At 34.1% G+C, this 20,775-nt stretch overlaps 2 protein-coding genes and 1 non-coding gene across 3 annotated transcripts; 1 reads left to right on the forward strand and 2 right to left on the reverse strand.

Annotated features, from left to right (window-relative positions):
- The first annotated feature begins 10,341 nt into the window (after nt 1-10,341).
- Nucleotides 10,342-11,949, forward strand: LOC114721521 (allene oxide synthase-like). The gene has a single exon (XM_028907346.1). The coding sequence runs from the start codon at nt 10,342-10,344 to the stop codon at nt 11,947-11,949; it is 1,608 nt and encodes a 535-aa protein (XP_028763179.1).
- Nucleotides 11,950-12,332: 383 nt separating this feature from the next.
- On the reverse strand, nt 12,333-12,528 carry LOC114721551 (U2 spliceosomal RNA). The gene has a single exon (XR_003738093.1). It is a non-coding gene; the product is annotated as a U2 spliceosomal RNA (small nuclear RNA).
- Nucleotides 12,529-16,048: 3,520 nt separating this feature from the next.
- On the reverse strand, nt 16,049-16,845 carry LOC114721523 (chitinase 2-like). Its single transcript, XM_028907347.1, has 2 exons — nt 16,390-16,845; nt 16,049-16,291 (listed from the first exon to the last, which is right to left on the reverse strand). Exons 1-2 carry the CDS (start codon nt 16,843-16,845, stop codon nt 16,049-16,051), a joined length of 699 nt encoding a protein of 232 aa, XP_028763180.1.
- Between the last annotated feature and the right edge of the window lie 3,930 nt (nt 16,846-20,775).

Here is a 20,775-nt window from a genome sequence, read left to right on the forward strand (position 1 = left end):
ACATACAATGACAATGATCAGATTATTCTTATAATTTGGTGAACTAATAATGTTAAAATAACAATTATCGCAACGTGAAAAATTCGATGCTAGCAATAATTATAAACATGTTTTTATTTACAATTAAGAAATATAATAAATTGTACTGGTATAAACTCCTTGATCATTTTGATTCCTTCGGATAGTTATGGTTACACGTGGTAGCTAAATCGGAATATAATCTCCGGCCAGGCTGGCTGGCTCACCCGCCGTACGCTGGGCTAGAATGCCAAAACATGATCCGTCCCATGCTCATTAATACATTTGTATTTTTTGTGATAATATTTCACATTTGTATCCTCATGAATTAATTAAAGTGTTTTTACATCTCTCAGGTAATTTTTCACGTTTGTTTAGGATCCCAAGGCATTTGAATTTGTGGTTTATGCCACGTTCTGAAGTGTTTTTTCAAATATATTTAATATCCCGTCGAGCGCCCCAATTCAAAGCTAGGATTTAGGATACCACACACGTCTCAAAAAAGATTTTAGATATTGGATCAACCACAAAATCATTATAAAATATTAGATATGCTGAGAAAAATATTTTATGATACTAAATAAATACTTCAAGGTGTTAAGGAATCAACCTTAACGCTTTTTCACTAGACCCATTTTTTTCCTAGCAATTCTATTCCTTTTTCTTCCCCAAGAATTCAAATAAGTGAAATAACTTGTTTCATTTGATTCTCTTTTGGTTATTAAATATAAAAAACAATTATCAAAATCATACTGTTCAAAATATTAATTAAATTTAGTTAAATTTATTAAATATGTATGATATATACATATTTTTTAATTATACTCTTATTTTGTAAAGAGAGTATAGAGATAAAGAGTAAAAATTCATTGCACAGAAATAATAAGTACCATATATTTAATATAGATACAAATAAAAAATTATTTCTTACATTTGGAAACAATTGTTTTTATGAAATTGTAAGTACGTAGTTTTACAGTCTACTCCTTGAAAGGGCTGAGAGGGAGTAGCAGTCGCATTTGTTTTGACGGGACATGGGTTACGTGGCAGGAAACTGTGAGGCAGGCGTTTTTCACGTGGTTTGTCTGTTAGCGGCCTCGATGGAAAGACAACGCAGGAAACGAGGACGAGGCCGCAGAAGCTTATTTGCAGGCATGATTAAAAAGTGTTTTGATGAAAATTAAATTATAATTTTAAAAGTGATTTTATAATATACGAAATAAATATGTGAAAGAGTTTATTTTGATTTACGAAAAAAATATTTTTAAAAAGTACTTCTTGTGATTCCCAAACACCCTGTAAGATATATTAATTCCGGTTATAATCATAAAAACTAATTAACTAATTTAAAGAGATTAAAAAATAAATTAAATTAGTTATTTATAATAAATATATGTTATTTTTTAAAATATTTTTATTAATTAAGTGTATTAGTTAAAACTATAATTATGAGAAGGATTATCTTAGAAAAAATTACATAAATATGAGAGACAAAATAAGTTTAATTTTTTTTAAAAATTATTTCTTACATTTGGAAACAATTGTTTTTGTGAAAAAAAATGGGAGGGAGGAGTGAAAAAAAAAAAAAACTCGTCTTGTGAGTACGTAGTTTTACAGTCTACTCCTTAAAAGGGCTGAGAGGGAGTAGTGGTCGCAATTGTTTTGACGGGACATGGTTTACGTGGCAGGAAACTGTGAGGCAGGCGTTTTTCACGTAGTTTGTCTGTTAGCGGCCTCGATGGAAAGACAACGCAAAAAACAGGGACGAGGTTTGGTCATAATTATAAAAACTAATTAACTAGTTTAAAAAAATTAAAAAAATAAATTAAATTAATTATTTACAACACATATGTATTTTTTCTAAAATATTTTTATTAATCAAGTGTATTGGTTAAAACTATAATTATGAGAAGGATTATCTTGTAAAAAATTATATAAATATGAGAGACAAAATGGGTTAGAATCTTATATTTAGAATAAAAAAAATCCAATGGTATCTTATATGAAGGAACGAAGGTAGTATTTTGATAAAATCAAAATTTTAAGTTTAAAAATAATTTTATAAGTAAATAAATGAAAGAATTTATCTCAATTTATAAAAAAAAAATGTTTTTAAAAAGTACTTTTCATATGTTCCAAGCACCCCTTAATAAGCCACCACCTTGCAATTTCTTTTCCTATTTTCATTCACATTCTCTCTTGTTACAATTTTTTCTATATATTATTCACCATTTGTTTCGTTTTTTCTCTGTCACCTATTCTCTCTATAATAAGAACACATTTAAAAGAAAATACAGATTTTACGTATTTATTATCTTTAATTAATTTAAACTATTTCTTATTCTATATCATTTGGTTATTTGTAGCTCATAAAAAGAATTGAAGATAATATTTATCTAATTAATTTCATTATAATTTAAAAAACGAGTTAAATTAATTATTTATTATTGTTATACTCCCTCCAGTTGAAAATATAAAATAAATTTTATTTATTTATATTTATCAAAAAATTAGTTAAAATTAGTTTAAAATAATAAATATATAAGATATTTATTTTTTTAATATGTCTTTATTAATGAAAAGAATAATCAAAGAGGAAGGAGAATATATGAGGGGGTAAAATTAAAAAAAGAACTCATTAAATGTTTAAACAAAAGTGAATGTTATTTTATAAAAAAAATTAATTCCCTCCAACAACATTTGTCTTAAATTTTGGACTAAAGAAAACATAAAAGTTATGTGTTACCTTTTCTAAAAGACTTCTATCTTAATGACCATATTAAATGTGGTAGAAAAGAGAATGAGAAGATTGTGAAATTAACAAGATAATGAAAAAACTATTAAATATAACAGATAAAATAAATTTAAATTGTATATTAAAACTACACTATATTTATTATTAACGAGATTATATATTTAAGATCAAGAGACAATGTTACTTTTCATAAGAAAAAAAATTCAAGTTCGTTGTGGTACCTTTTACAAGGGAAAAAGTGCTTTTTACAAGGGAAAAAGTGAGTTATGACTTTTTTTCATCAAAGCTGCGCACCTCGTATAATCGCATTAACAAGAAATATTAAAGAAATCATTAAATGATTGACATATCAAAGTAAGTGCAGTGTATTTGTTAGAAAGAAATATTCTATCTGAGACAAATCAATTCATAAGATATTTTTTTATCCTATTTATATAGCGTTAAGATAATTTTTTTGTCTAGATATATAACTTTACTTCTTATTTTATTATTATGTTGACTTTATTTATATGAGATATAATGTATATTAAATAAGGATAAATTTAAAAAGTTATTAAATTTTAAATAAAAATTAATAAAATTTAAGGTTTTTCTTGGCTTGTGTATACCGAAAATTACTTATAAATAAGACTAAAAGAAAATCTTAATACTGTGGCGGAGATTGGAGAGAGATTAAGAAAAGCATCAAGAGCATGTTCAAAAGCATGAGATAATCACGAAGTCAAATAGTTTTAACTCATTTACACATAACTCAACTCGTAATTAAAGTTCTATTTATTTGATTCACTTTGAAGTTTCAGCCATTTAATTTGTCGATCTTTATAATTTTCAAAAAAAAATTTAATCCTTCAATAGTTAAGATTGAATGAGTCAAATGATTAATTTTAACTATTTTTTATTATGTGAATTATTATAAACAAAAATAGGAAAAGTATTTTGTTAAATTAAAATTCTAGAGGATAAGGGAGCCCACATATTACCTCCCGTACAGATTCCCTCTTCCCACGTGGTTTTTGTCTTTTCGCGCCCACGCGAACCACGCCCCCGTTGGTCCATTTCACTTTGGCTATTTTTGATATGGGGACCAATAATTGTGTACGCGGCCACGTGAACGACGCCATTGTTTCATCGACACATCATTGTTCTTCCTCTTTTGTTTTTTTTTCCCGCCCCCTTTGTGATACGTTCATCGTTATGAAAAGGCCAATGGAGCTTTCACATTTATTGGTCATTTAAGAAGTGACGCTTTTACGTTGGTATTTAATTGAAACAAAACTGATTTTAAAAAAACACAAATCAAATTCTCATTAGTAAAGTGCTTTCCAAATAAAATTTCCTTTATAGCAAAAAAAAAAAAGGGATTCTTTAGGGTAAGAAATTATAAACTCGTTACATAAAAGGTAAACTTTAAAAAAAAAAAAAAAAAACTAAACGCAACTCTCATTAGTTCCAAAATATCTACATTGATAAAACATATTACTAGTTTTTTACGGTAATTTTAATGCACGTGCTTAAATAAGATAACATATAAAAGTTAATACATATTTGTTTTAAGTAACCAGCTTCACTAATTTATTACTTTTCACAAATTTATTATATAGCTTTTATATATGAACATGAAATAGGTAGTACAATATAATATACTAAATACGATCCTTAATATAAAATTTAATTTCATATTTTATTTGGTTCTAAATATAATATCCCAATCTATTTTATTTTTTATTCATCTGCTTCTTGTCAATGTAGTATTGTAGTAGTAGGACATGTTAAAAGTTTCATCAAATAGTTGGTATGCATAATACACATAATTAGTAAGGATATTTTAAGAAAAACAATACCTATTTAATATTCATTACAAATAACTAAATGAACTAATTTTTTTAATTATTTAAATTAGTCAACTAATTCTTATATTAAAGATAGTAGATAATACTCCTCTAATTTTAAATATAAGAACTATTTTATAATATAAATTTATTCTATAAAAGAAATCCTATATTTAGTAGCGGAATAGTAATATTTTTAATTTTTAGGTGCGCGAAGCTTACATGTCAGGTATTAAGCTAAATAGGGTTGGCTTGTTAAGTAGACCAGGCCCAATCGGCCCAGGTTATAGGGGCCCATTCCCGGCGGGTACACGTCCATTTTCAACATCAAAAATCTCCGTTACTTCATTTAACGCGTGGCATGTAGGCACGATGCTATAATGTTCCCTTTTTTGTTTTAATAAAAATAAGGAAAGCGGCATTGAGGGACCTCTCCAATTAATTAATATTATTAAGATCCTCGTGGGTCTAAAGAGGTTCATAGATAAGTTCGTAAATTAAGATCAATTATACCTTTGATTAATAAGTAAAAATATTTAGTAAACACGAACGTTTGCATGCCATACACAAATGAATATAAATTAGAACCATGCACAACACAATGGGAGTTATAGGGGAAAGTGTGGGAGTTATACGTGATAAAGGGGTTAGTCAGATAATGAATATCTCTAACTAGAGGCTTCTAGCCAGCAGGCATGGTTTCTATATAAATACATTATGGAAGAGAGGCTTGAAAATTTTAATGTCTTCGCAAGGCAATGACAACATTCCTCCGTAGCAGGGTTAAGTTGCTTCAGTAATACTATCTCCAACTTTAATTATAAGACCTCATAATTAAGACCGGAAGTAGTAACTTGTTATGTTTGAATGAGATTAGAGGCTCAAGCCTAACATCAATATATTTATGTATAAAAATGTGTTTCAATTCTATGCTAGGAAAAAAAAATCGTCTGGGCTAACATGTTTGGGAGATATTACTTTCAGTCCTAAATATAATATATAGTATTGCTACCTCCAATCCTAAATATAAGATCTAGTTTGTAGTATATTTTTAAATATAAGATATAGTTTGTAGTGTACTTTTGTAAAATACACTACAAACTAGATCTTATATTTAAAGTACACTACAAACTAGATCTTATATTTAGGACAGAAGCAAATTGATAAGTAAGTCTTGACTTTGTCTTCACCATATGGCGAGTAGAGGTGGAAATAGACTAGGCGGCCTATCAGGGGTTTGTGGCTGGCCTGTAAATGGCCTGACCTGGCTTTGCCTATTTAAATATAAGAGCAGGCTCAGGCCCGTAAAAGGGCCTGTTTGCCTTATCAAGCCAGCCCCATGCCTGATAATAAGCTTGTCAGGCTTGTCAAGTGGCCTGTACCCAATATTTTAAAAGCCGGACCGGAAGTTGAACCGAAAAGATCAACGGGTCATGGTTCAATCGGTCGGATCGGTCGGACCGTTCGGTCAGACCGGTGACGCAATAATTAATTTTAAAAAATATTATATACATATAATTAGTATATATGAAAAATATCAAATTATTAAATAATTTAGAAATGCATTTAAATAATCTAAAATTATAATAAAATCATTGAAAATGGACTAAAACCTTATATATTTAATTTTATGTATGTTTAAAATATTTAATGATATTACAAATTATCAATTCATTCAAATCAAAATATTTTTTTAAAAGATAGATCAAATATCGAAACAAAAAGACTAGCGACTCACGATTTTAACATCACAATATATGAAATTTTCAATGAAATAATACTATATGGTTATAACTAGTCTAAAAATATATTAGGATATTTAAGGGGATCAATTTTTTTATTTTTCTTCTATTTTTTTAAAATTTTTTAGTATTTTTCAGTCAAGCTAAAAAACCGTTCGGTTTTCTGAAAACCGTTCCGGTTCAACTCCGGTTTCCGGCTTAATAACGGCTCAACTCCGGTCCAATCCGGCTCAACTATGTGAACGGTTTTTTTGTCCAAACCGAGCCGTTAACGAGTCCGGGTGACGGTTCAACCGGTCCGACCGTCCGGTCCGGTCCGGTTCTTTAATCATTGCCTGTACCGTTACTATTATTTTTGGGGTTAAAATTATAAATTCACAAGTGCTGAAATTTAACCTAGGTCACTTAAGCTGTTCCCATTCGGCTATTCTTATTCATGATTATTTCATACTTTTTGTCTGTATTTTGGATAATTTGGGTTGAGTTATTGTTATTTTAAATTAATTTATATGTATTTTAAAATTTGTTAAAAATACAGGCTTCTTAACAGACTACAAGCCAAGCCATGCTTGATTACAGGCTAAGACTAGGCCAAATAAAAGTCCTTTCACAGGCCGCAGGCCAGCCTCAGACCTACATGCCTCACCACAGGTTTAGCTTGTTAAGAATGATGTTTGGCCTGGCCTGATCTGTTACTACCCCTAATAGCAAGCTCTTCCCCATCGCTCCAACCATGCACCTCTGCTTTTTATGCTGGTGGATTTTTTTGGTAAAAACCAAATCACAAAATGCAAAGTTATTTTTTAGTGAGTGTTTTCTCCTCTAATTTTGTTTATAAGATGGAAAATAAAAATTTTCTTTGACTCTACTTATAAATCATGTCTTTAAATTTTTAGCATGAATGTACTTATTTTACTTTTTATTTATTATTATATAGATTGTTATTTTCTTGAAAAATATATATATTAAATAAGATTAAAGTTAAAAAGTTAATAAATTTTAAGGTAGAGTTAATGAAATTTAATAATTTTTTTTGGTTTAGATGAAAAGTGACTCATAAATAAGATATATATATATATATATACACACACGTGCGCGCGCATGTGCGTGTGTATTGAGAGATCATTTTCTTGCTTTCCTTCTACAACAAACTTCTGGATTCTTCCTTCTATGATATTTCATCACAGAAAGCAAGCAAAAGACTGGAGATCAGTATGAATAGGGTTAACGAAACTGGGCTTACCATGATAATCTAAAATCCTCCAAACATGCGCAAGGCAGTTTCAGATATATAATTAATCACGCGTCACTGATAATTCTTCAGATTCGCACCTGAAGAATATTTGCACACAAGAGTACTACATTTTGCTATTTGTTTGGTACGTGGGAAAACGAAAGAAAGCGAAGAGGAAAACACAGAGAGAGAAGTATATAATTATAACTATAATACCATAGAAAATGAGGATACTGTTTTTGACATCAGTTCAATGAATATTATTATCCTACCAGTATATATATTACTGCCTCCCTCTAATTATAAGACGTCTATAAACGAGATGTTATAATTAGAATTGAAAGTAGTATTTATTAATTCCACCAAACGTTACCCACGTTCCTATTTCATTAAAAAAAATGGCATACATAGTACTATACACCTCGTGAACTCTCTATCTCTCTCTCTCTCTCCCTCGCACACGCGCCCGCACACTCAATATTTTATACCTCTCGTAAAGTTAAAGTTAGTTAACTAATTTAAATAAATTAAAAAAATAATTAAATTAGTTATTTATGATAAATAAGTATTATTTTTTTAAAATATTTTTACTAATCATATGTATTAACTAAAACTACCATTAGATGAAGCTTTTAATAAATGTAACTACTACAAAGACTACTTTAAAAAAAAATAGACAAATATGAAAGACAAAATAAATTATGGTCTTATATTTAGGACCAAATTGAATACTCCTCCGGTCCTTAATATAAGACCCATTTAACTAATTTGATTAGATTAAGGAAGTTAGGTAAGTTAGTTAATTATAAAAAATGTGACACGTTTTTCCTAAAACACCATAATCATTTTTCTTAATACCCCCTCTCCCTCTTCTACATTTGATTATGATTGAGGGAGTATCTATAGGGGTAATTTAGAGAAAATTGATAAATATGAGAAATGGATCTTATATTTAGAATCAAAACCAACTCACCAATTGAGTCCTATATTAAGGACCAGGAGTATTAAACTAGATTTTATATTAAACACGGAAGATAGTATACTTTATACATAATATAAATTGACAGGAAGTCTTACTAATTTTATATTGGAAAAATTACAATATATAGGGCAAGTTGGCAAGTTCTGATGAAATCAGGAATTTACAATAAAGTCCCGAAGGTTTAGTAGACCCAACCCCCCCCATAGGGAGGTGACAGGTTCAAACTGTTTGTTTGTGTGTTGCCATACATGGGTGCTCCTTGTTTAATCCCTAAAAAAGAAAAGGTAGTCTGTTAATACTTCTATATCATTCAGGCCCAAAAAAAAAAACTTCTATATCATATTATTTTAGACAACATATACGTATATGATTTTTTTTTTCAAAATTTACTATTATATTATCATAATTATTGTCTCTTTTCTTTCTTTTTCATTGTTTTTTCTTAATTTCTATTTTTTTTGCCAACCTTGATTTCTCTCTCTCTCTCTCTCTCTATATATATATATATATATCAACTTTTTTCCCTCCGAGTGCAAGTTTTCTGAAGTTGTCATACTGTTAACTCAGTGTTCAAATAATAATTGGCTTGTATGATTTAGGAGCAGATATTCACTCGAAAGATCAATAGTACGTACTTATCTATATTCAGATGCTACGTGTCAGTCGATCGGAACACATGCATCAATGTTGATATAGCCAAGGGCATCCTCGAGAATAGGTGCAAATATCAGTCCAACACTGTTCATGCTCCGAGGTCACCATGTGTCCTAACCATTCCATGCAACACCGACACTTCATTTCAATTTTTTCTAATATAAGCTACTTCTCCGATTTTTAATATAAAATTTAATTAATTAATTTGAGTATATTAAAAATATTAATTAAATAATTTAATATGATATGTTTTTTCTAAAACATCCAATCATCTTCTTTAATTTTCTCCTTCTCTTATTTGATTATTGCAGAAAAAATATGGATTAATTTGAAAAAAAATTGATAAATATGTGAAATAAGTTTTAGATATAGAACCAATATTAACTCTTAGATTAGGTATTACACTAAGAATCGGAGGAGTAGTTATGAAATGTTTGCATATACAACTGATTCAAATGAATTAATTCACTTAGGAAGAAAAAAAGAAACTTTCATTGCAAGTAAAAGAAATAAAATGTTCCTCCCACCCCTTTATCATTTTCTTTCCCACTAGTTACTACCTACTAGCAAACCACACACACACACATATCAGTTTCAGATGATTTAGTTAATTACGTAATATGCTTAAGAATCCAAAGGAGATTGAACCCAAAAAAAAAAAACCAGTAGAAGAGCACGTCTTTATATCCTGCATACATGTCTCTAAATTTTATTAGATTATACAACTATACTACAAACTAGATCTTATATTTATGATTCGATGTAGTATTATTTATGAAGTGATTAAAGAGGTGTTTGAATTAACTTTTCAAAAATAATTTTATAATGTTTGAGATAAATATATGAGATAAGTTTTGTCTTAATTTGACTTACATAAGGACACTTTTTATAATTGATTTTGGTATTTTCCAAACAGCCATTGAGTTAGAAGACAGGGTCACGCGAAGAGATCAGAAGTCATATATATACACGCACCCTCCTCTTCTTATTATAAATTAGACTAAAAGGACATATTGTAGATAGAGATAAGTTTTCTGTTTGCGAAAAAGGCCACGTTACTCACTAGCCATGCATCATCTTCTTCCTCACGACACGTCCAAAAACCTCAGCTCCAACACTACGTACACATGTCATCTGAACCAGAAGCCCCAGATCAATCCATTTTGTTTTTGAATATCTCACTGTACTATATAATTCACCAATCAGGCCCCTCGATTACAGCCACACCTGCGAAAAGATCGCAAGAAGAAGAAGAAGAAGTGACAATGTCATCTCCTCCTTCAGTCGTCGATGACGATACTTCCAAATCTGACTACCTCCCTCTCAGACCAATCCCTGGCGGCTACGGCCTCCCATTCTTCGGCCCCATTCTTGATCGTTACGACTATTACTACAACCAAGGCCGCGACAATTTCTTCATCTCCAGAATCCGCAAGTATAACTCCACCGTCTTCCGAACCAACATGCCTCCTGGTCCGTTCGTCGCCTCCAATCCTAGGGTTGTCGCCGTCCTCGACGCCCTCAGCTTCCCTGTCCTCTTCGACGTATCCAAGGTTGAGAAACGCGACGTCTTCACCGGAACCTACATGCCCTCCACCACCTTCACGGGCGGCCACCGTGTCTGCGCTTACCTCGATCCCTCCGAGCCCAAACACACCCTCCTCAAGCGCTTCTTCTTCTACCTCCTCTCCTCCAAGAAAGACCAGGCAATCCCGCTTCTCCGAAGCCACTTGTCGGAGATGTTTCAGAAGCTTGAAGACCAGCTCCTCGCTAAAAGGCAGGCTTATTTCAACTCCGTAAGCGATAACGAGCTCTTTAACTTCGTGTTCCGCCTCTACTGTGGAAAAGATCCGAACCAAACAAAACTCGGATCCTGGGCCCCGACTTACTTCGAGTTCTGGGTATATCCTCAGGTCGCACCGCTCGGATCCCTCGGACTACCCTGGTACTTCTTTCCTATTAACGTAATCGAAGATTTCTTCCTCCATACCGTGCCTTTCCCGGCGTTCTTGCTCAAGTGGCTTCACCAGAAGCTATACGACGCCATTTACACGTCTGCCCTGGATGTGTTGGACGATGCGGAGCGTATCGGGCTAAGCAGAGAAGAAGCATGCAATAACTTGCTATTCGTTCTGGGATTTAACACTTATGGTGGTGTCAAAATCGTAATTCCCAGTATGATGAAGTGGGTGGGATTAGCTGGGGAGGGTCTACATAAAGAACTTGCGGACGAGATAAGAAGTGCGGTGAAGGCAGAAGGTGGGGTGACATTAGGAGCTTTGGATAAGATGCCGTTGATGAAATCAGTGGTATGGGAAGTACTGAGGATTGACCCACCAGTTCAGTTTCAGTACGGCAAGGCAAAGGAGGATGTGGTGGTGCGGAGTCACGACGCAGCATTTCAGATAAAGAAAGGTGAGATGGTGTTTGGATATCAGCCGTTGGTTACAAAAGATCCAAGGGTGTTCAAGAATCCGGAGGAGTTTGCGGGGCATAGGTTCGTCGGGGAAGGAGAAAAGCTGTTGAAGTACGTGTATTGGTCAAACGGGAGGGAGACAGAAGGGGCCACGGAGGAGAACAAGCAGTGCGCGGGGAAGGATGTAGTGGTGCTGATGCTTAGGGTAACCTTGGTAGAACTGTTCCTACGCTATGACACGTTTACGGTAAAACTTGGGAAGCCCTTGCTTGGTCCCACAGTGACCATCACCTCCTTGACCAAGGCCACTTCCTACTAATGAACGTTCTGTATTTCAATATTGGAGCTTGCGAGTTTTATTCAATAAATTTGAGGATTTCGTGGAACCTAATGCACATTAGTTAGCAAGACTGGTGCACAGAATAAAGGTGCTTCTTTTCAGGCCCAAAAAAATAAGGTTGCTTCTTTCAGTATAGTCGTGTTATAACTAGGTCTGACTCCTCCTCTCTAATACTCATCCTATACTAGATTATTTATAGAAAAATGTTAAATTGTTGGAAAAAGAGAAAAATTTTAAATTAAAACCTAGGCTTTGGATGAACATGGAGAGGCCCACTCTAAAGTTAGTAATTCAGTAGTTAAGCTAATGTTTGAAGCAAAATTAATTAGGCTATGAGGCTATAATCCTTAAACTTGGTCTTGGTGGGGTGCGCCAGGCCCGTGCTGTAGTGCAACGCGCGGGCGACGCGCAAGGATCCCGGTAGCAAGCTACCGTGGTGGACCCTTCCCCTGCAAAAATAAATTTAATATCATGTGGGCCGATGGCCCACGTATCAGATATTAAACTGATAAGAACAGATACTACACTTGATCTTAGCCAAAAGGCCGAGAAAGGTATGAATTGAGATGTCCCTGCGCCCGGCTTTTATAATTGCCCTCAGCTCTGCGCTTCTTTCCCTGCTCCATGTGGGACTCCTCACTCCTTCGTAGTTGCAGCTATGCGGTAAAACCCCCTCTTATATCATGCATCTCATTTTTCGGTATCGGGCTTCTTCCTTTGTTGTATCTTCGATTACGCATCTATCCCTATTCTCTACATCGCATCGCAACTTGTCCAAGTAGATGCTGGATATTTTTATTCAAAGCTTTGATTTTTCTTTTTCTGTTTTTTTTTTGGGTGGGGAAATTGGGCATTTGGATATTCCCAAAGAGGACCATGGAGCATATATAATTCCCCGGCCCCCATATATATCAGAGAGATCTCGCAGTTGTTATATCAGTTTGTGGTTCATTTCTTTGTTCGATACTGCTGGGCGCAGCGCAAGGATGATTTTATATTATTGTGTCATTTCTGGATTCTAGGTTGTATTGATTGCATTTATTTTCATTTGCTGCTGTAGATAACTATGTTCTTCATTGTTTCCTTTTATAAACAACAAATAATAAGCTTTCCCTCCATTGCTTAATTTATCTTCGTATGTGCATGGTTTTTTCTCCGTAACATTTGCCTGTCTGCGCCTCCGTGCTTCTTTTGGTTAAGGAACTTTTGAAAGGGTTGTATGAAATTTGACCTCGTCATGCCTATATATATATATATATATATATGTTATTTTTAAGATCTTGTCACAAACACATATAATTATTTTGCTGAACATGCCTGCTGCCTCGCTCCTACTACGCTGGAACAAGTTAAACTCATCAGTTTACGCCAACTCAACAATATATATATGTTTCAAGAAGTTTTTCTTTCTGTTCTGCTACCCATTCCTCTCCCTGCCTGTGCTTCATTTAATTTCTTCTAGTAAGCTTGTTTTCTAGCTGACCTGGAGACGACTTGCAAGTTGACAACGGAGATGGTTTTATTTAATTGAATTGACAAGCTCTTTTGCTTTGTCAATATTACCAATCTCCATTGGATCATCTCTTCTCATTATTTTTTTAACTACTCACGAACCGCATAGTTTTATTAATCACACATACATAGCAACTAATTAAATGCTCATAAGAACGACGCAAACAAAACGCAGAGTGGCAATAAGATTATCTGCATATATTACGACTATCATGAGATCCTCCGTACACCCCCCCAAAAAAAATTGTGAGATCCGACACACGTACTTGGTAGGAATTAGGAAGAGGGAAAAAGGGTTGGCATGAAATACTAAAATAATACTACCTCCGATCCTATTTATAAGACTTCATGTGTAGACTACAAACGAGATCTTATAATTAGGATCAGAGATAGTATACTTAATGGTCCAATGGGAGCAAGAATTTCCAGGAACATTTGGAACATTTCATTTCTGAGCAGAATAGCCGTTTTCAAGTAGTGTTCGATCAATTATGTATTAATCAATATTTCATTGATTGGTCTGAGTTTATCAACAAACGAACACACACACACATATATATATTGCAGTCGTCGATGATCCTAGCTACTACGTGGGGCGGGGGCAAGAATGATTATAGAGGAAAATCATGCGACAATCACAACTCCATATAATAATCACTTGCAAAGCAACTTCTATTTTATTGATCAGACTCGTACATATAAGAGCCTTTTGCTTGTTAATATTTGTGCAAAAATCTCTGTAAGAACGATCTCTTTTTCATTACTTTAAGATTGTTGGTGGGCAGTTTCACAACTCAATCTTCCTCACGCTCTCCCTTCTTCCTCCAAAAGCTAATTATGTATTTACATAATGAGCTTTATGGGGGAAAAATCTTTCTTAATTAGCTAGAGAAACTGCACTGTTATTGGTATGCAATCCTAACAGCTAGAGTGATTGAACTTAGATTCATCCCGATAAGTTTTCAGAGGATCAGCTATTATCGATATACCATCTTCATAAACTTGAAAGAGGGGATCGAGTCATAATGAATCTTTTGTTGATATATATTAAGCAAAGGGAACTATATATAAACTGTAGAAACCACCATGAATAACAGAAAAAACCAATTAACAGGAAGGAGGAAGAAAACAGGAAGTAACTGAAACAAAAGTGACAAATCAACAAAATTTAAACATCCATATCAGAAAACAAGTACATACTAGAAAAATGAAAACCCCATGAAGCCCAGACCATCAACGGAATCAAATAAAAGATTTGTTGCTATCAGGAAACAGACCAGCTCGAATTTCTTGGTTTGTTTTAACCCCTAACCACAAGTAGGAAGATTTTTATATACTTTTAAACACTATAACCCTGGCAAAAACTAACGAAAAATTTCAAAAAGAAAAAAAAACAAAGAAGTCTTGTCGTAAAAGAAAAAAAATTAAATAGCCCGCAATTAATGAACCAAACAAAAGGGGCAAAAAATAGAAGAACCAAGTAGTCAAATTAAAGCTCCAAAGAAAACACAAAATCAAAGGCTGAAAAATCTCACCGCCATCTTCATCCTACAGAAGTGATGCTCTGAACCACCAGACCTCCACTCGAGCAAGCCGTATTATTGCTGACCTACAAAATCCAGGATTTTTGTAAAATATAAGTTGATTTGAGTCGCGTGTCTTGAACTCGAAGCTTTTACTTCATTTTAAAATAAATTGTGGAATTAGTGTTTAGTTATACATGGAAATTTGGTTTCCTGGTTTGGAAAACTTTAGTTATCTGTTACGGTTATCCTTAATTAGAATTGTTGTTGGAGTTTGAATATGTATACATTTGAGATGTTTAGGTCAATTATTCGGTTTATGTTTTGTATGAGCAATCTAGAATTAGTTTTTTAACTGTTGATATCAGACAAATATACACATGTATTTTTTTTTCCCAGATAAAAGTATGGCTGGGGATGGATCAGATCAGGACACCTGCAAAGATGGCAAAGCACGGGGAAGATAATGAATAATACACTCCTCCTGCATATCTATAGTATTTAATAGCATATTTCTTCCTTCGATCTCTTCTAAATACAAGCACTTAAGCTTCGAAAGACCAGCGCAGCCGATTTGCAAAAAGAAGTGATCAATCGCAGTTTTGAGACCGATTTCCTTTATAACCGGTCAAGGTTTCTGATGACTTAACAAGTGCCATCTATTATAATTTGCAGCTGAGCTCGAGCTGTTGTTATTTGAATAACAAAGCTGCATGCATGCGACGAGGTGAGGGAAAAATTAAAGCACGCACGCACGCGCACGTGAGGAGGAGTAACAATATAATCACAGCTGGATAGGATTCTTTTATTATAATGCAACGACTGATAAAGAGACGACCAAATAACAACACAGTAGCAACATGGGTGACACAGACGGAAGGAAACTGACGCAAACTCAACCACCGGACATAATTAAAACAGCAAGAGCAGACATGCAAATACATACAGGAGCAGGACCGCTGGGTGCTGATGATACTTATATTTAATTAGTAGTAATATATGCATCATCATGCAAGTACAGGCACAGATCTGGGCAATGAAGCTCAGTTGTCGTCACAGTTGACAGGGTCGCCGCCGCCGATGGCCGCCCACTGGGACAGGCCAGAAATGAGGCCTTCGCTGATGAGGGCGGGAATGGCCTCAAGAAAGACGGGCAACGGGACGGGTTGCCAGTCGGCTTTCAGGATGCTATGGCCGGCAAAGAGTTTAACTCTCGGATAACGTAAAGCTTTGAATTTCTCCACGAGTTGTTTGACAGAGGGAACGAGACTTGAGACAGAGTGGGTCTGGTAAATCACATAGTCAATGCCGTCACCGCATGCCAGGTACAGGGGCCAGTAGTACAAGTCGTCCAGAGGAGGTGGCACGGTGAGTGACGTGCCACCTCCAGGCTGGGGATATCATCCTGCAGCCTCCTAGTCGTCTCCTGCCAGGCCTCCACAAACTGATTAGGATCTAGGCTGGCATCTATGTGTTGGTAGTAAACATCGACGCCGTCGAAATGGTAGCTTCGGATGATCTCTTTGAGGGAGTCGACGGCTCTAGGAACCCACTCGCCTGTGGGAAGATTGAAGGGATACTTCTCACTCCACCCTCCAATGCTCAAGAAGAACTTGGCATGCTCCTTCGTCTGTTTGAATTTGAGGATATCATCGGGAGTGATGTCAGTAATATTGAAATAGGGATGGAATTCTCCGGCCGTGGGATTGCCGCGACTGTCGTAGTCTCTGGCGAAGGCCAAAGCGATGTGGCATGGAACGCTCTTGTCCACACCAACCAGGGACTCAAACTCGCTGTAAGTGCTGGCGTAAAGCCGAAACGGGAGATTCACCACCACCATTTTGATTTGTTTACGGGTTCTTCTCGATCGGCTTTTGGCGTGACTTGGGGCTCAACTCCCTTCGCGGCTTTTGGTTTGAATTTTGTGCTCTCTCATAACTTCGTATTTATAGACACTGAATTGCTTCTAATTTGTCATTATTATGTCGTCATTTTGGTTTCATTTTTCCATCTCCATAAATTATATTCTATTAAGTTATTGATTATTGATATGCTTACGACCGTTTACTTGTATGATTTTATCATGAGTGGATGATCAAATGACTGATGATCTGCCACCTCAACCTGTTCCAATCACTGATAGTAACTTTATGTCTGCATGTTAATCTATCTGTGTGATAATCAAATAAAATATTATTTAAATGAAAATGGTTAAATGCATTTTAATTTGCAGGTTCTTCTTCTCTTATGTGATGCTGTCATATGGATAAACGTAACATTTTCTTTTTTGCATTATTTCCCCATTAGCTTCGCCCCGTTCTCGATAGTCCTAAACACTCCTTGTCGTCTACGTAACAAACAAATAATCAAATTATACAAAAAAAATGGTTAAAGGTAGTAAATAAGTAGTTGAGGTGGGGAGAGTGACTAAGAACAATAAGAAGGAATCAATGGTATGTTAGACGAGATGAGATGTTACTTTTGAGGAACAATTAATCATCAAATTCCTACAGTTTCAACTCGTTTACGCAAAACCGGATTCCTCAAATTTAACTTATCAAATTCAATCCATCGAGTTTCATTCATTTAATCTCTTGTTTATTATATGTTTGGAAATTTATTTACTCCCTCAAGAATTACGCTGCAAGCAGATCAAAATTTAAGAGTTACATAATCCATTCTTCCTGATTTTAATTATTTTTTCAATTTCCATGAATTACTCAAATATGACTTATAAATAAATATAGGGAAAGTACATTGTTGAATTAATGAGTAAGAGAAGAAATCATCCCAAAGGACAAGAGGGAACATATACATCCTAATCCCTAAACAGAGTATCTCTTCCCAATTTTTTATATTTTTCACACCCAAGCAAATCACGTCGGAATTGAGTTTGAGTGCTCATTATTCAGGCAACAGGCATCAACTTTAGACCATCCAGATCAAAATTAGATTAGTCCAAATTTAATATAATTTTATTTTTATATTTTTAATAACTTAATATTTTTTTTATATTAGTTGATTTAATGGTCATGATATTTTTATACCATTTTGAAATCTGTATAGTTTTACCTCCAAAAATTTTATAATTAGATTTTCATCTTAACCCTTGATGATGTGGTTAGAAATTGGTAGAAAGTGGATGTAAAGGGGGATCGGAACACTTCGATCCGAAGAAAAAGGCTTGAGATGTGCATTCTCGGGATAAAGATAGATGCCAGAAGGGTCCCTTCAGTCCAAGAAATTGCAACCCTTTTGAATATATTTGACCAGCCCAACTAATGATGGCCTCTAAAGCCCAACGGTATAGTTAGGAGGTCGAAACCTAAAAGATGGCCCAACATTGACCATAAAACCCTCTCCTTGAGTTTTATTCTTTTGAAGTTTGAAGAGGTGAATGACATACCACATGAAAAAAAAAAATCTTTTAAAAGCAGTTTTTGAATTTTTCTTTCATAATATGAAATAAATATATGAGGAGAGCTTTGTCCTGCCTTACATGAACATGCTTATAAATACTTAAAATAAACATGTATACATAAACCCTCGGTAATAATGAGTATATTGTTACCAACACTTACTAGAAGAAAAGAAACAATATTTTAAGTTCAGTTCAAAGCTATGTGGGACTCTTTAATTGCGTTTCTCAATCAGTTATATTTTAATGTAGTTTTACCTCCCAAAAAAAAAGCTTTATAATTAGATTTACACGTCAACTCTCGATAGTAAATTGGAAATCGGAAGAAAGTGGATGTAAAGAGAGATTGCAAAGGAAATGGCTTGAAACTGACGCATTCATCCCAAGAAAAGAGATTTAAGATGGGCTTTGTCATGATAAAAGGAGGGATGTCAGAATGGTTCCTTCAGAATCGTCCAAGAAATTGCAACCCTTTCCAATACATTAGACCGGTCCAAGCAATGATGGCATCTGAAGCACAGCAGTGCAATTTGAAAGCCGAGACATAAAAGATGGCCCAACAATGTCCATAAAACTATCTCCCTGAGTTTTATCCCTTTTGAAATGGGGAATGATAATCCGTAGTCCATGAAATTAGCAGGAGTAACTGCACCTTCCCCCCAATAAGGGAGAGAGTTTGATTCCCCGTCATTAGGCTTAGCGAGGAATCTCATATTTGGAGATGTGTATATAAACACTTGAAGACATGATGTAGGTTTGTCTTGCCTAATATAGTATGACTCAAGAAGAGTTAGATCAAGCGCCCTATCTTTGATTTGAATTGAGTTTGAATCCTGCCTAAAATATCAGCAAAAAGGGGTAAATGATATTAGACACGAAACAACTTAGCAATAGTGAGTATTACAGTATAAACAAAGCTTATTTTTCTTCTTATTGGGCGAAAAGAAACAACATTTTTAAATTTAGTTCAAAGCTATGCGCAATTTTATAACTGCATTTCTCAAGATCAATTCTATTTTAATCAAATTGTTTTTTTAAAAAATTCGTAACTTTCGGAGTGACAAAATAAATTGGACAGCTTGAACCATCTCATTTGTTGTATCATTGATTATACATGCAACTTGTACAAGTAGGTGCTGGATACTTTCCATTCAAAATAAAGCATTGATCTTTTCTGTTTTGTTTTTTTTTTTTGGGAGAATTGAGCATTTTAATATTCTCAAATGGGTTTTTCGAGGATAATTCCCACCATCTATATCAGAGAGTGATCTTGCAGTTGTTACTATGTCAATTTTGGGTTGTATTGGTTGCGTTTATCTTCATAATTTACTGTTGTAAGTAATTTTGTTATTCATTTTTTTCCCCTTAATAAATACTGATAAAAGTATATCCAACATCCTAAACTATTTAGTGATACAATTTTACACTCCATGTATTAAAATTGGAGCAATTTCACCCCAAGTAAACATTCCCTTTAACTCCGTTAGATGCAATTGACCCTTGCCCCCCCCAATTAAGGACACTTGTTTTATAAAATGACACTTATATAGGGAAATTGACCGTTTTGATATTCCCGAATAGGTCCATGGAGTGTATATAATTCCCCTCATATATATCTGGAGAGATCTTGCAGTTGTTATATCAGGTTATGGTTCGTTTCTTTGTTCGGTACTGCTGGGCGCAACGCAAGGATGATTTTATATTATTGTGTCATTTCTAGATTGTATTGGTTGCATTTGTTTTCATTTACTGCTGTAAATAACTTTGTTCTTCATTGTTTCCTTATATTAACAACAATTAATAAAAAGCTTTCCCTCCACTGCTTAATTTACTTACGTATAGTATGTTTCAAGAAGTTTTTCTTTCTGTGCTGCCACCCATTGCTCTCCCTGCTGCCCGTGCTATATTTAATTTATTTTATCGAGCTCGTTTTCTAGCTGACCTGAAGGCAATTTGCAAGTTGAGAACAGAGATGGTTTTCTTAATTGAGACGGGTTCGTAACGAAAGGAAGAAATTAAGAAGCAAATATATTGAAGATTTAATTGAGTGCTCTTGAAATACAATAGAGATCAATAATCCGAGATCTCATTTTATAACTGAATTGACAAGCTCTTTTGCTTTGTCACTATTATTTTTATACCAATCTCCGTCAGATCATCTCTTCTCATTATTTTATTATTTCTCACGAAAGTTTTATCAATCAAACATACATTGCAACTAATTAAGACATTCTACGTAATTGGTCGGAATTGGGAAGAGGGAAAAAGGGTTGGCATGGAATAATATAATAATACAGTTGGAGGAAAAAGAACGCGCGCGCATATATATATATATATATATATATATATAGC

The sequence above is a fragment of the Neltuma alba genome, unplaced genomic scaffold (assembly GCF_004799145.2).
Source record: "Neltuma alba isolate B1F8T4 unplaced genomic scaffold, ASM479914v2 tig00012044_pilon, whole genome shotgun sequence".
Taxonomy (NCBI): Eukaryota; Viridiplantae; Streptophyta; class Magnoliopsida; order Fabales; family Fabaceae; genus Neltuma; species Neltuma alba.